At 34.4% G+C, this 13,883-nt stretch overlaps 2 protein-coding genes across 5 annotated transcripts in view; one reads left to right on the top strand and one right to left on the bottom strand.

Annotated features, from left to right (window-relative positions):
* LOC125234396 (ADAMTS-like protein 4) overlaps positions 1–13,883 on the top strand; it is a 100,707-nt gene that overhangs the window by 48,415 nt on the left and 38,409 nt on the right. The window contains exons 12-13 of one of the 3 annotated variants that reach the window (XM_048140621.1): positions 346–441; positions 853–1,353. The exons of the other annotated variants lie outside the window; for them this stretch is intronic. Of the exons in view, the coding sequence (XP_047996578.1) occupies positions 346–441; positions 853–956 (200 nt within the window). The 3' untranslated portion in view covers positions 957–1,353. Of the gene's footprint in view, positions 1–345; positions 442–852; positions 1,354–13,883 lie in introns of those variants that run through there. 3 annotated transcript variants of the gene reach the window in all.
* On the bottom strand, positions 2,575–6,108 carry LOC125234397 (transmembrane reductase CYB561D2-like). 2 transcript variants are annotated; one of them, XM_048140622.1, is made up of 3 exons: positions 5,720–6,108; positions 4,489–4,681; positions 2,575–3,872 (listed from the first exon to the last, which is right to left on the bottom strand). In XM_048140622.1, exons 1-3 carry the CDS (start codon positions 5,885–5,887, stop codon positions 3,595–3,597), a joined length of 639 nt encoding a protein of 212 aa, XP_047996579.1. In that variant the 5' UTR covers positions 5,888–6,108; the 3' UTR covers positions 2,575–3,594. The 2 variants fall into 2 exon arrangements, with proteins under 2 accessions (XP_047996579.1, XP_047996580.1); XM_048140623.1 differs by lacking the exon at positions 5,720–6,108 and adding an exon at positions 5,005–5,028.

Raw genomic sequence — 13,883 nt, 5'->3', positions numbered from 1 at the left:
GACTTACTCGCATAACTTATGATCATAACGATAGAGCGAGGAAATGCCACCTCAAGGCTATTTTAGATTGAAGAGCAGCCTATTATGCACAAACATTGGTGTCCAGCACGTCGGCTCCAGAAATTCTTAATTTGACTAGAATTTAGCAATACAAAAGAGTCTGCCTAAATGTAAAGCGTGACAACACAAATATGATATATGACTGTAACGTAATTCTTAGTATAATGGTGATCGTACCTAGGTATATGGCCAACATTTTTGGGTTGGAGTCTTGTGTCAATGGAGTCTTTAGTGTATTCTATAAAAAATCCATGACTTGATTCGTATTTTTTATGTTCTTTATAGAATCTCAAAAGGTCGCCAGAAGTGATACCACAACAAGTACTACAACTACAACTACAACAGAACGCACTACCACCACACAGCAATATGAGGAAAAAGGTATTTCTCAAAATCTTTAAAACTGCTTTGCCTTCGATTGATTGATAAATCATGTTGATTGATCTACTTTGTAAGATACATCCATAACAGAAATGAAAGATGACGTGTTCTGTGGCAGTGACGAATACTCAAGACTTAGGTAACTTATCAGATACCTATTTATACTTTCACTGGAATCGTCTTCTGGCCGTGACGAATACTTATCATCATCAATTACCGTATCGACTTGCAATCCTATGGCCGCCAAAATACCTATAAAAAGATCGTGTATTCCATTGGAGTTTGAATCTTTGATGTTACAAATCAAAAGTGCATTTATCTCGGCAACTTTTGACATCTATCGACGACTATAGGTTTAAACTATGTTTAAACAATACTTTTATTGTCATCTGTCTTTTCTGGTTTTTACAGATTGCGAAGATATGCTCAGCAACTGTGCTCTTGCAGTTCAGGCCCGACTCTGCCACTACAAGTATTATATACATAACTGCTGTTATTCTTGCAAAGGACGGTAGGACAGTAAGTTAATATGTTATTTTCTATAAGTGGAGTGGAGCACATTTTCTTTCAATTTCAAATGTCTTTTGTAAAGAAAATTAAATGATTTGTTAAAAACCATTTCTGCCTGTGGAGATATACAGAGTAAATGGAATTTAAATATTAAAATGTAATAAAATTGTTTTGTCCACAGTAGATGCGCAATGCCTGTCTAAATATGCTGCATAATGTTTTATAATTTATTTAGTTAGATACTCGTGTTTTGTAAGGGAACAAATCGCTCGGTGTTTAAACAGGCTATAAATAATGACGTATAAAAATAAATATAAAGTTATAATCCACAGTGATATTACATGTATTAGTAATACAGACGTGACATCACAGATGCTTAAGTGGCTCATGTTATAATAATACCAATGAAGATCGTGTGCATCAGAATGACTGACCAAAGTGGCAGATCGATGTTGGAGTACCATCAGCATTTACTACCTATTTGCTACTATTTACTACCTATATTGACATATTTGCTACCTAAGTTAGAAAAAAGATTTTCCAAAAATAATGTGGGCAGTCATTCTGACGTCAATGCCTGCCCAAACTAACCCCTAATAACAATGTATATACTATGATTTACTATAATGATTTTATAAAAAATTTTTATTTATTTTTAGTTTCTTCCATAAAGATACTCGTCAGTTTTGAGGTACCCCCTAATTTGGTATGTACTATGATTTACTACCTATTTGCTACCTGCACAATATTTTTTTCGGATTTTTTAGGCAAAGAATAACGATTTTATAAGCAAAATGTTTTTTTGTAAAATATGTTCCATAGGCAGTCGTTCATACTAAATAATGAACATTCTATGTCCTATGATTTAACCCTTGCTGTACATATAATATCTATATATTCTCATTTTATTTTTTTATAAATAAAATCTGAAAACATACATAATATTATGTAGGTAGGCAAATGGGGCCTTGGGCCCTATATTTATTTCATTTTATTCAATTTTTCATATTTAAAAAATCTGAAAACATATTATTATGTAAGTAGGCAAATGGGTATAAATCATAGGACATAATGTTGCAAATTAGGGGGTCAACTTGACTGCCCACTTTATGACATTTCTACAAAAAAACTATTTTGCTTATAAAATCGTTAATCTTGGCCTAAAAATCCGAAAAAAATATATGCAGGTAGCAAATGTTAAATCATAATACATTGTTGCAAATTAGGGGTCCAACCTCGACATACCCAGTTTGGGCAGTCATCCTGACGTCAGAATGACTGCCCACTTTATGGAAGAAATCTCTAAAAATAATACTTTGCTCATAAAATCGTTATTTTTTACCTAAAAATCTGAAAAAAATATATGTGTAGGTAGCAAATAGGTAGTAAATCATAGTATATACATTGTTGCAAATTAGGGGTCCAACCCCGACATACTCAGTTTGGGCAGTCATCCTGACGTCAGAATGACTGCCCACATTATTTTTGGAAAATCTTTTTTTTAACTTAGGTAGCAAATATGTCAATATAGGTAGTAAATAGTAGCAAATAGGTAGTAAATGCTGATGGTACTCCAACATCGATCTGCCACTTTGGTCAGTCATTCTGATGCACACATGAAGATCTACTATTCGCAATTGCAATAAATGCAATCAGTATAATTATTACGTTTTTTTTTATTCAATTACACTGACGTATCTACTGAGAAAATGACTAAACATACATGGGTATATCCTGAATCATATAATCTGGTTACGTAAGCGACGCTTATATACCTACACGATGTATCACGAAGAAGCTGAAATAATAAATTTTTTGACAAGCAATCTGCAATCGATGCCACGGCTCAATCGGCAGAGCGCTGTAGTATCGATCCAGGTGCCGTTAGGTTTAGCCTCACCCAAGGCACACATTTTACACCTTTAAATTTATTCTAACCCTGAAATATAAAACATTCAGTTTTAGAATAACATACACTTTGCTAAATTTTCGGATCTTCGTGAAACATAGTGTATAAAACATAGGTACTATTTACAATGTATGTAAATGTATAATATGTGTAGGTAAATATATTAAAATGAGTATATTGGTGTGATATTTACATTTTATTTGAATGTATAATTTTTTTAAATATTAATTGTGTAGTACCTAATTAATAATTATTTAATTACTATTAGGTCAGGATCTTGCGCATATGCAGTCCTGAACATTAGTATAAAAAGTATTCATTAGTATTGATTTATGTAAATAGTAGATACTTAATTAATTTAAGGTTAAATAGATAATAAAGCTTTAGTAATATAATAGTCATTTTACTCATTTAATGTCATGATTATTAACTAAGCCCCTAATTTAAATACTGTAAGCTAAATAACAAAGCTAATTTATTGACTTATTCATTCGTAAGGACTAGATAGAATTCCTACGTAACCAATCTCGAGCGGAATTCGATTTCTTCAACCAATAGTGTTTCACGAAGGCGCATCAAACGTTCAGTTCAGTGTTTAGTCGAAATGATGCCTTTAACTGTACCTTACTTCAGAAATATTTAACTTATAAATACAATTTTAGAATTAATTGCATATTCATATTAAAATACCTTCTTTTAAAATTATCAACACGCGGAATTCAAGTACTAACTGCCTATCGTAACACAATTCTATTAAAATTAGACATAGCAGCAGAGCACAAAGTCCCCACTAGACCTATAACAGTAAAAGCGATGGCTAAATTAGCTATAGTATCATTAAGATGGAGCCTAACCACTGTTTTGTCAAAGCCTAGGCAGAGGCAAATGAAAGCTGCGATGAGTGTGACGGATCCAGCGAAGGAATGCCCAATTTTGATGGCGGCCGTTTTGCTGAAGAGACCGATGACGCCTCCGATTAAACTCAAGACGGTGAAAATCATTGCGATGAGGCCTAAAACAAGAGAAGTAACTTATAATTTAATACGGTAATGAGTGTGGATAATGGATATCATGTACACGCTATTATTTGACTCCAAAGGATGATTAGTTTAGGTAAGACAGCCTTAAAAAAAAAGGTAATTTAATAAGTGTGTCAGTTGATCGCAAAAGGTAGTAGCGGGGATTAATTACTCTATCTTTAATCTTTTGGCTCCTTAAAACTTGGTGCTTGGTATTGGTAAACAAATTCCAAAGTAATGATATATTTATTATCTAGAACGAAATATTGGCACTCCTCGATTTTATGCTGTGATTATTCATACATGTAATGACTATCTAATAGCAAATGGATTAGACCCACTACAACGTTGTTTTCATGTGAATATTGGGTTTAATGTGTTATTTTCATGTGAATATTGGGTTTACATTAATAGACGTGTTAGGTACAACATTTTATCTTCGAATCTCCAAGATTCTACCTATATAGGTTTGTTTCAGTGGAGGATCGTTTCTCCTCTACGCCACTTAAGACCCGCAGGAGCTTCTGATCTTTAACGTTTGTAACGCACAAGGACATTTTGCTCAAGTCAAACAGAGAATTAATCAAGAGTATCAAGACTGTTGCTTACCAAGAATCCCATGTGGCGTTTGGAAGTTATTCGAGACATTGACTATTCGAATGATGCTGCCAGTGACAGCTAAAATAGACCCGGCAACCTGTATGACCCAGTGTATAACTTTCTTGTCCTGGTACCGCATGCTTCTCGTCCAGCCGGTGTGAGGGCTGAAGGTCAGAATACCTTGAGCCATGAGGACGATGTACTGAAATAGTTAAACAAATGTTAAATTTCGAATTTTTTTTTAGATATGAAAAAATTGCAACCTTTATCGCCGTATGAAATTAATGAAATTATAAGAATTTTCTGAGTTGTCATGTCGACAATTTTGAACTGAAAATGATATACATAGGTAATAGAATCAGCCCACGATAAGTTTACAACAATTTCGATAGCCGTCTCTGTAAGGGTTAAGTACTTAAACGTCATCATTTCATCGAAGTTTGCCGTTTAAAATAACAGTTGCACCGGTGAGTCTGTCAAAATTGTTGCAAACTTATCGTGGGCTGACTCTATCAGGAAACTTACAAAAACCATTATGTTCAACCTCTAACTAAAACTCGTCCATGAGCCGTTGTCAAACAAATTAAAACGTTCTTACAAATTATCCTTCAATATGCAGCCAAGAAAGTCAGACTCAGTTGGTCAGAGCGACTGAACCGGTGGTGGTCCAAATAATCGGAAGGTCAAGTCCTGCCGGACATCGGAAGAAAGTAAATATTTAATAGTAGACATAAAATAATTAGGGATGTCACGAATGTCGCATGTGTCACATTCGCGAATGCGAATGCGATATGCGAATATTCAGAATAAGCGAATGTGCGAATGCGAATATTTTCGAATATCGCTGAATTTCATTTTGAAAAAAAAAATAAAAAAGCAATCACCAACAACCCGCTAGAACTTTAAAAACTTTCTAGGAAAATGCTTTGAACTTGATAGGTTCAGTAGTTTTTGAGAAAATACGGAAAACTACGGAACCCTACACTGAGCGTGGCGACACGCTTTGGCCGGTTTTTTCGGCGCATGCGCGAGTCGACAGTCGACAAGTAGCAATTGGAGCGGCCGGCGCGGGCGAGGAACAAGCTGCGACTTGCACACATTCGCATTCGCAAAACATTCGCATCGTTTGAAGCGAATGCGAATGTCAATGCAAATGTTTAAAAGAATGCGAATCATTCGCATATGCGAATGCGAATGCAAATATTCGTAACATCCCTAAAAATAATATAAAGGTACTTACGCCAATTACACAAAGATATACATGTTGAGTGAAATGTGCAGATCCAGCGAACATGCTATTAAAAGTAATGGCAAGTATGGCCACCGCACCTAGGACCCAGTGAGTTATTGAATTCACTACATTCATACACGTGATGAAACCAGATCGCTCTTCACTTTGTGGACCCATTTTGTTTTTTTTTATAAAAGAAAAATATCGCGATGCGTTTCTTTTTTTCGACCAGAAGGCGGTCTCTTTAACCGAATACGCGTTGTCAATATCCCCTGACTGTTTTCAATGCGTATCGGCAATCGCTATTTTTGGAGATATGTAAGTACTTTGTACGATAACTTTGTTGGATACTCCGTGACTATCTACATTAACGAGGCCACAAACACGATTGGCGCTTATGTTTTAGTGGAGCCTATTTATACGAGTGTAGATTAAGTAGATGACAGAACAAGGCAGCGCATGGGAGTTTCATGGCAAGCAATTCCCGTTTTAGCATGAGTCTTTCTTAGCTAAGGAACAGTGTAGACATTAGGTGTTAAAATTATTTGTGAAATTATTTCAGAAAACATGATTGGTTTGTCAAAGGATATTTTAAGTGGGTAATTGAAAAAACTGAGTAAGTACAATTCATAATAACATAAAAAATTGGTCAGCTAGAGGGACCAGAGGGTTTACGACCTTATTTACGTAGGTACTTGAATAGGTTTTTTTAACGCCAAAAGGATAAATAGCGTAATGATAAATGTATTTAATTTAGCTAAATCAAACAATTTATAAGTAATCAATCATTTTAATTTAATCTAAAGTTGAATCATCAAAATACACATATTTTGGTTGTAATCAGACCGCCTGTAATTTAACAAACTCGGATAATATCTACCCGGCGCGCTATCCAAAGACTTAACCCATCGGCTTAGTATTTTTACACTTGATCCTTTTGACCAATACTATCCAAAACTCAAAACCAACGAAAATGGTAAAAATCCAGGTGAAAACTTTAAGAACAACGATGAAATGTTCGTTGTCAATCCATCTTCTGAAAGATCCTTTATTGTAGCCGTAATGTAGACTGGCGGCGGCAAGAAATAAGGTACCAATTCCAGTGATACCGTGTAAGCATTTGCTGGCAGTTGTCAGGCTGATAGCTGTGATCCCATAGTTGGGAAATTTGGTAATAAGTGACGTCATCGCCCCGTTGAGTAAAGTTATCAGTGTTGCTATAAAAGCGCATACACCTGGAATAATAATTTTAATTTTTTTATGTTAACTATATGGCATTTCTTTGAGCGTTTCAACTGCATTGACTTCATCAGTGGCAACTTTTTTCCGAATTTCGTAAGAATCGCATAGAGTTCTATCTACTTCATATAAAAGGCGCTGATCTCTACCAGAAACTAACAAACCTCGTTCAACTCTAATGCGATTGAAGTATGTACTAGTAATAATGTCGCCACTGAGGTCAAAGCGTTTGAAACGCCTGGAGAGACTCATCTGACGGTTACTGTATGTGTATTTATGTGTCCATACACATTAAGGATTAGTATTAAGGATTACGAATATAGGTGAGCAAACCTTTGTCGGTACTTTACTTAGTTAGTAGTGGTAGAGCTCGTAATGGTAAAATTTGTGCAACCGGATTGCAAGTACCAATTGCACTTACTGCCATTGAATTTAGACTTATGATAAAAACACAATATCACAGATAAGCCAAGTTTCCCCGAATTATGAGTAAATTATGATATTGCTAATGTGCAATTCTAATAGTATTTCGAGTGTTTCTTACTATCAGACGGTAAATAACAATATTCATTTACTAAAACATTCATAATCATTGAATAATTGAGATTTTTATCATTAGTTTGGACCGTTATCACTATCAGATTGTATTTTCGATAATCATTTAGCAATAACATAATAGTATAGTGTAAACATCTTTTTCATTAAATAAAAACATCTGTGTGCGATACTACAAATTTTGGAACTAAAGGAATATTGTGATGAAATGTAATTTAGAGAAGGCATGGAAAAATTTATACACATCTGGTAGGATTTCTTTGATCAATTGCATGGTCAGAGTAAGTCTAGCGGTCTTTCAATAGGTTTCTGTTCAAGTCCAGCCGGAGGCATAAAATTTTAATATTTTCCATAGATTAAACAAAATGGTGTGTTGGACAAAGTTAGTGCCATAGCAAGCCATTTGTGATGGCAGAGATAGCCTCGTCGGTGCAAATTTTATTTTAAACGTCAAATGCTGAATTGACGAATAACAATGATAAGAAGGTACCTCACGAAAGCTTAGTAAAACTGCGATTTCATTTACAATAAATTATGATGATGAATATTACCTAGAATTCCATGGAGAGTAGTAAAATGTTGCTGTTTGTACTTGATCACTTCAATGGAACCAACGATGATCAGTAAAGCTCCAGTAATTTCCATCGCCCAGTGGATACAACGCCGGTGTCTGCGCTTCAAGTACATCGACCAGCTGTTGAACTTTGAAAGAACTAGTATTCCCTGGCCCATGAAGAGTTGATACTGAAACGTTTTAGAAATAAACTCTGCAGATTATTTTCAAGACATAGGTAGTTCTAAAATTTTGTAAAACTCTCGCCTGTTGCGATAAAACTGACTAATCTCAAACTAAAATAGAAGATGAAGCAACCAAATGCTATGCTAAGTATGTAGTGGCACCGCGAAGACAAATGCTGAAATTTACAAGTGTTGCTTTATGTTCAGGAACTAAATGGGATGAAACTTAAAAAACGTTATTTAATATTAAGTCTGAGTATTAAACAAATTAAACTTACCCCTAAAACACATAAGATTATATGCAACTCTATAACACCAAATTTTGTCGATCGGAAAGAGAACCAAAGACATATTGCGACCACTAAACTACTAAAGATATGTGATAAAAGATTTACAGTTATTTTTAAAGTATAAAACCAAATTGATTCATTCTTGATTTCTATTTTGTTTGTGTTATTAATAACTTCACGCATTTCTTCAAGATTTACAACGTGCTTTCCTGTCTTTGTCTGTTTTTCGATTATTAGTGGATTATCGTCTCTGTTTAAATAAATGCGTTTTGGAGAGGTCCTCTTCACACGTAGACTGTTCGAGTACCTCTTCAACATTGTTGACACGATCTTTAGATAGCTTTTAGTTGCCGTCTCGGGATTTCAAGAAATCATTTGAGGAAAATTGGAGGTGCTTTGACAAAAGGATCAGTATCAGGTAGTTCCCGTCAATGAGGAATATTTATCACAGGTCTTAATAAGGTAAAAGCAAAGATAATGGTAAAAGTACTAAATGTCCCAAGATTTCCATACATTTTTTCGAACCTTCCATTCCGTTACCGCCATACAAAATATATGAAAAAATGGTAACGGAATGGGAAAAAACCTTGGGACACTTTTTTTTTCTCCTATAAGGATTGAATGAGCTCACGATTCTGAGTGGAAAACACATAAAAAATTCTAAATCCAAAAAAAGTGGGGTGGACAACTTTGAAAAATCTTGATGAACTCAACGTTGTTTTTTTTTACTTTAGTATTAAAATAAGATTTAACGTAGCACCAAGATTACATAAATACCTAATAATTATTCAAGATTATGTCATCGTTGGAAAATTGTCCTTAGACTGGTAATCTAATAATGTACCTACTAATCCATACTAATATTATAAATGGGAAAGTGTGTGTGTCTGTTTGTTTGTCCGTCTTTCACGGCAAAACGGAGCGACTTGACGTGATTTTTAAGTGGAGATATTTGAAGGGATGGAAAAGTGCCATAGGCTACTTTTTGTCTCTTTCTAACGCGAGCGAAGCCGTGGGCAAAATCTAGTCAATGGATAAAAATAATTTAGGTTTACATAAGTGACATAAGTAAACATGTGGGATACATTGATAAAAAGGAAAACTATAAAGTCATAAAGCTATAAATGACTAGAAGTGTTACGTATTATGGTTATAATTTATCTTATCGACCCGTGAAATTCCAGAATGAGAGTGGAATACCAGATTATACTGGTGTAACCTAGAAAGGTCCATTTTTCACCCTCAGGTATCAGAAACGATACACTGAGAGAAAGCATTGTGAATTTAACAAGTTCGACTTGTTGCGGCAACGGATAAACCGTTTGAAAAAGTGTTTTAGTAAACGGAATTAATCACAATATTGAGGGTACAAGTCGAATTTGTTCGAAGAATAAGGTTAAAATTGTTAAAAGATATTTGATCGAATCAGCCAAATTATGTTACAATATGTGTCATGTTGCTTTTATAAAATCGACTTGTTGATTCAAATATATTGTTGATTCACATGATAATTGTAATAATTAAGAAAATATAGATACTAAAGAACCTTAATGACCAAATAAAACTTACTAAAAGCTCAATTCATGAAATAAATCTCGGTAACAAAAAAGAAATAAAAAAACAAATTTAACTTTTTCCTTAATTTTTGTACAAACTTTTCGGGAATCGCTGACGCTGTCTGTTTCGTTATTTTTGTATTTCGTTCTTTATGCTTCGTGTTTCTTTAGTTTTTTGTCTGTTGCCTTCCGTAATTTTTTTCTCACTTAATGGTCTCACCGGAAGACCAGCGCTGGAAGTTGCCAGCAATATGCTGAGGTGAGGCCATTTCGTGGCAATTTATTCTTCTATGTCATTCATAAATATTGTTTTTTGTCTGTGTGTTTATGAATAAAACTGATTCTATTCTATTTTGATAGTAGTTACTTATCGTTTTTATATCATGCACGTAAGTGCGTATTCACATTATCCGATTCGATATCGGATGTAGAACCGATACCGCATACATTCAAGCCGCCACCTTTGAAATCCTTCCGACATCCGATATCGGATAATGTGAAAGCGCATTAAGGGTTAAAGGTATTAGGTATGATACAACTGATCAAGGTAATGACTGACGTAAACTGTTTATCAGTGAATAAGTTGTTTAGAAAATTCGAAGGAAAAGATAATCGAAATTATGTAGGTATGAAAAAAAAGAATATATTTTTTCAAGCTTTTTTATTTTGTACATTGTTATTTTACGCAACGATTAGTAGATACATTATTAAAACATAATTAAACTGGTAAGCTGCAGTTAGGCACATATTGCAAAATCAATTTAGTTTATACATTCTACCTCTTGTAGAGCCCGCATAAGGAAATCCCCTTTACATATAATAGTCCAAATAATGTTGCTTGCAATCATTCTCCAGATATAATGACTGAATCTCGTTCTATTTCATCATCTGTAGCGACTCAGGTCCACTTGCACCAACCACTTAACTCAGGGTTAGTGGCCTGTCATCTGTTAAAACCCTCGGGTTAACCCTCCATTTTCGTTGGTGCGTGGCCCTAAGGGCCAAAGTGGGCCTTATATAGACATCAAACATATTTTTCAGTACAGATGGTGTTTTTTTTACGCACTAGTGCGAGAAGTGGTTCATTATACGCCAGGTCGAAACTTCGGATGGCCACCTGTACTGAAAACGTCGTACGATACTCGTGCGAAAAGGAAATTCGTAACTCTTGTCGATTTAAAACACCCCTTCGGTCGTGTTTTAATTTATCGCCACTCGTTTCGAACTTCCTTTTTTACGCACTTGTATCGTAATGTACTATTTTATTATACTACAGTCTGGAAAAACAGAGTAGAAATTAAAACGTATCAACATTACAGCAATTTTCAATAAGTTTGTACAAAAATTATGGAAAAAGATTAAAATTTGTTTTTTTTAATTCCTATTTTGTTATCAAGATTTTTTTGATGAATTGAGATTTTAGTAAGTTTTATTTCGTCATTAAGGTTCTCTAGTATCTATATTTTCTTAATTATAACAATTATCCTGTATATATATCTTGCGAAAGTCGACTTATGTCTAAATGTTGGTAACAAAATAGGATCAATTAAAATTTGCTGACGTGGCTATGTACAAACTTTTTGAGAACTGCTGATTAATGGAGCGTCCGTATCAAATCAATTTATGTGAGAAACGGGACCATATAACGAATATTACCGCTTTTTAATTTCGTACTCTTTTTGACAAGCTTTACTTCAGTTCATAGGAACTGTATCTCGTATCTCTGTCTACTATACTGACAGCTTGGGTATTCCAGAGTATATTTAATATTTTGATCTCATTACCATGTAACAAAATCAAACCGTGAAGTTTGTTCAGCACATCAAAGCACTAGATAATATGAAAGTAGGCATTTTGAACACTAATAAATCTAATAATATTTATTTATTATACTTGTAATCGCAGATAATACCTAAGAACACATAAATACTTAACAGCCAGTAAGTAAATGCACTATACATATAAAGTACTATTTACATTATATTTTTCTATATCTAAGAGATAACTTTTTGATAGTTTGATATAAATATAAACATAACACAGGTAATAACCTGAAATTGTTCTTGAAATTATAGGTATATTTATACATAAACTAATTAATAATAACAAAAAATATTGTTGTTCGAAACATTATACGTAAATAAACAATGATTCTTGTGATCGAATAAATTATATCAAATACTATTTTTCTTACTAAGCTAGTCTATCTATGTTTAAGTAAATATATACAATTTCAAGAAATTAATCAGAGTGCAAAACTAAATATGCCAGGGTGTTTACCGTTTTCAATCCTTAATCTATACACATATATATATAATCTATTAAAAGTGTGGGTAGTTGTAAAGTTTAAGTATAATAACAATGCATTCTTAAACACAGTAAATACTATAAGTATGTTTAATTTAAATTCCTAATTTGCAGAAACCGAGTTTTTATGTAACGATAGTTTTTACACAAGTGATAAAATGACATACTTAGTCTTATTCTAAATTGCGGTTTTACAATTCTTAAGTAAGCGAATTAATGTAAGTGCCAAACTCGTATATATAAATTATGTGAATCTATAAAAAGTTACTTCTTAGGCCTATGATCCCATACTGACCATTCGGCGCGATCATAAACCTAAGAACATTTCAGCACTGCATTTATAGATAAAGGAGTGGAATTCCTTGCTGGCGGCTAATATATTTCCGAGCTCATATAACCCGGCAACCTTCACATCAAGGGTGAACAGGCATCTTCTGGGCAAGCTCACTCCACCGTAGGCCACGTAGTTTCCTTTGGCTAGTCTGTGGTCAAGAGTAAGCCCATTTATAATAATAATAAAAAACTCATAGTACCTTTAACTTTTTTTTACTTCTAATGGGCTTATTCATGGCCACAGACTGCCCAGGCTAGGCCACGACATTGGTCTAAGGCGGCAGCGGCAGCGGGGCCATCAATCTCGGACACTGGCGATCAAATATATGAAAGAGGTGCGTTCCTAGCACACATTCTAAGCTCGTGTAGGTGAACGCGTACTATGCTTGTATGAGTGAGATATGACAGGTTGACTGGTCGCGTTTTTGATAGGTGGTAACTGTGAGGTAAACGAGAAGCGGTGGGTGGCACTTTCAGTAGGGAGCGAGAGTGGCCACACTGATAGTACTCATTATTATACTGTGCCAATGTTGTGGCCGGGCCGAGACGTAGTCTACGATATTCACAGGGAATGCCACATTTCAAGTGAACGCAGCGCTGAAACGAAGTACACAAACAGTAGGTATAAACACAAACAAAAAAACCGCAGTTTTTCCAACTATCCACAGATCAACTTCAATTCTATAAACTGGAGATCACAAAACTACTAATACTTATTTTACTTAACCTTTATGCCTAGTTTACGCGAGCTTATTACTAAAGTCAATTATTAAAATATCTAAATTGTTTAATATTCATGATTATGATATAATAACTGTAATAAGCTCTCGTAAACTTTTTTTACATCCACATTTTGACACAGTTATCTCTATTCATTCCAAAAAGTAATGTTCATTAATATTGAAAGTACCTACTATACTATAGATATAGTTTTATAAATGTAATATTTTGCATAGAAATTGGACACGCGACTCGCGACAATGCGAATCTTATTGCCTACTAGCTTAGAAAGGAGGATTAGGCCCGTTCAGACGGCGCGCGAAATCGCATGTGATTTTAGCTACATTGCTGTTGAGGTTACTTCACACCAATCAAAAACAAACGCAATGAAATTCACTTGCGAGTTCCCACACCGAGACCATAATATTGCATTTA

This window comes from Leguminivora glycinivorella, chromosome 16 (assembly GCF_023078275.1).
Source record: "Leguminivora glycinivorella isolate SPB_JAAS2020 chromosome 16, LegGlyc_1.1, whole genome shotgun sequence".
NCBI lineage: Eukaryota > Metazoa > Arthropoda > Insecta > Lepidoptera > Tortricidae > Leguminivora > Leguminivora glycinivorella.
Note: the sequence above shows the minus strand (reverse complement) of the source record. Positions and strands in the feature narration are given on the sequence as shown.

Excerpts from the sequence above, each read along its gene's own strand:
- LOC125234397 (XM_048140622.1), bottom strand. The coding sequence starts at position 5,887 with ATGGGTCCACAAAGTGAAGAGCGATCTGGTTTCATCACGTGTATGAAT. Across the intron at positions 4,682-5,719 it reads TATATCTTTGTGTAATTGGC|TACATCGTCCTCATGGCTCA; the intron begins GTAAGTACCTTT and ends TAACTATTTCAG. Across the intron at positions 3,873-4,488 it reads AACGCCACATGGGATTCTTG|GCCTCATCGCAATGATTTTC; the intron begins GTAAGCAACAGT and ends CTCTTGTTTTAG.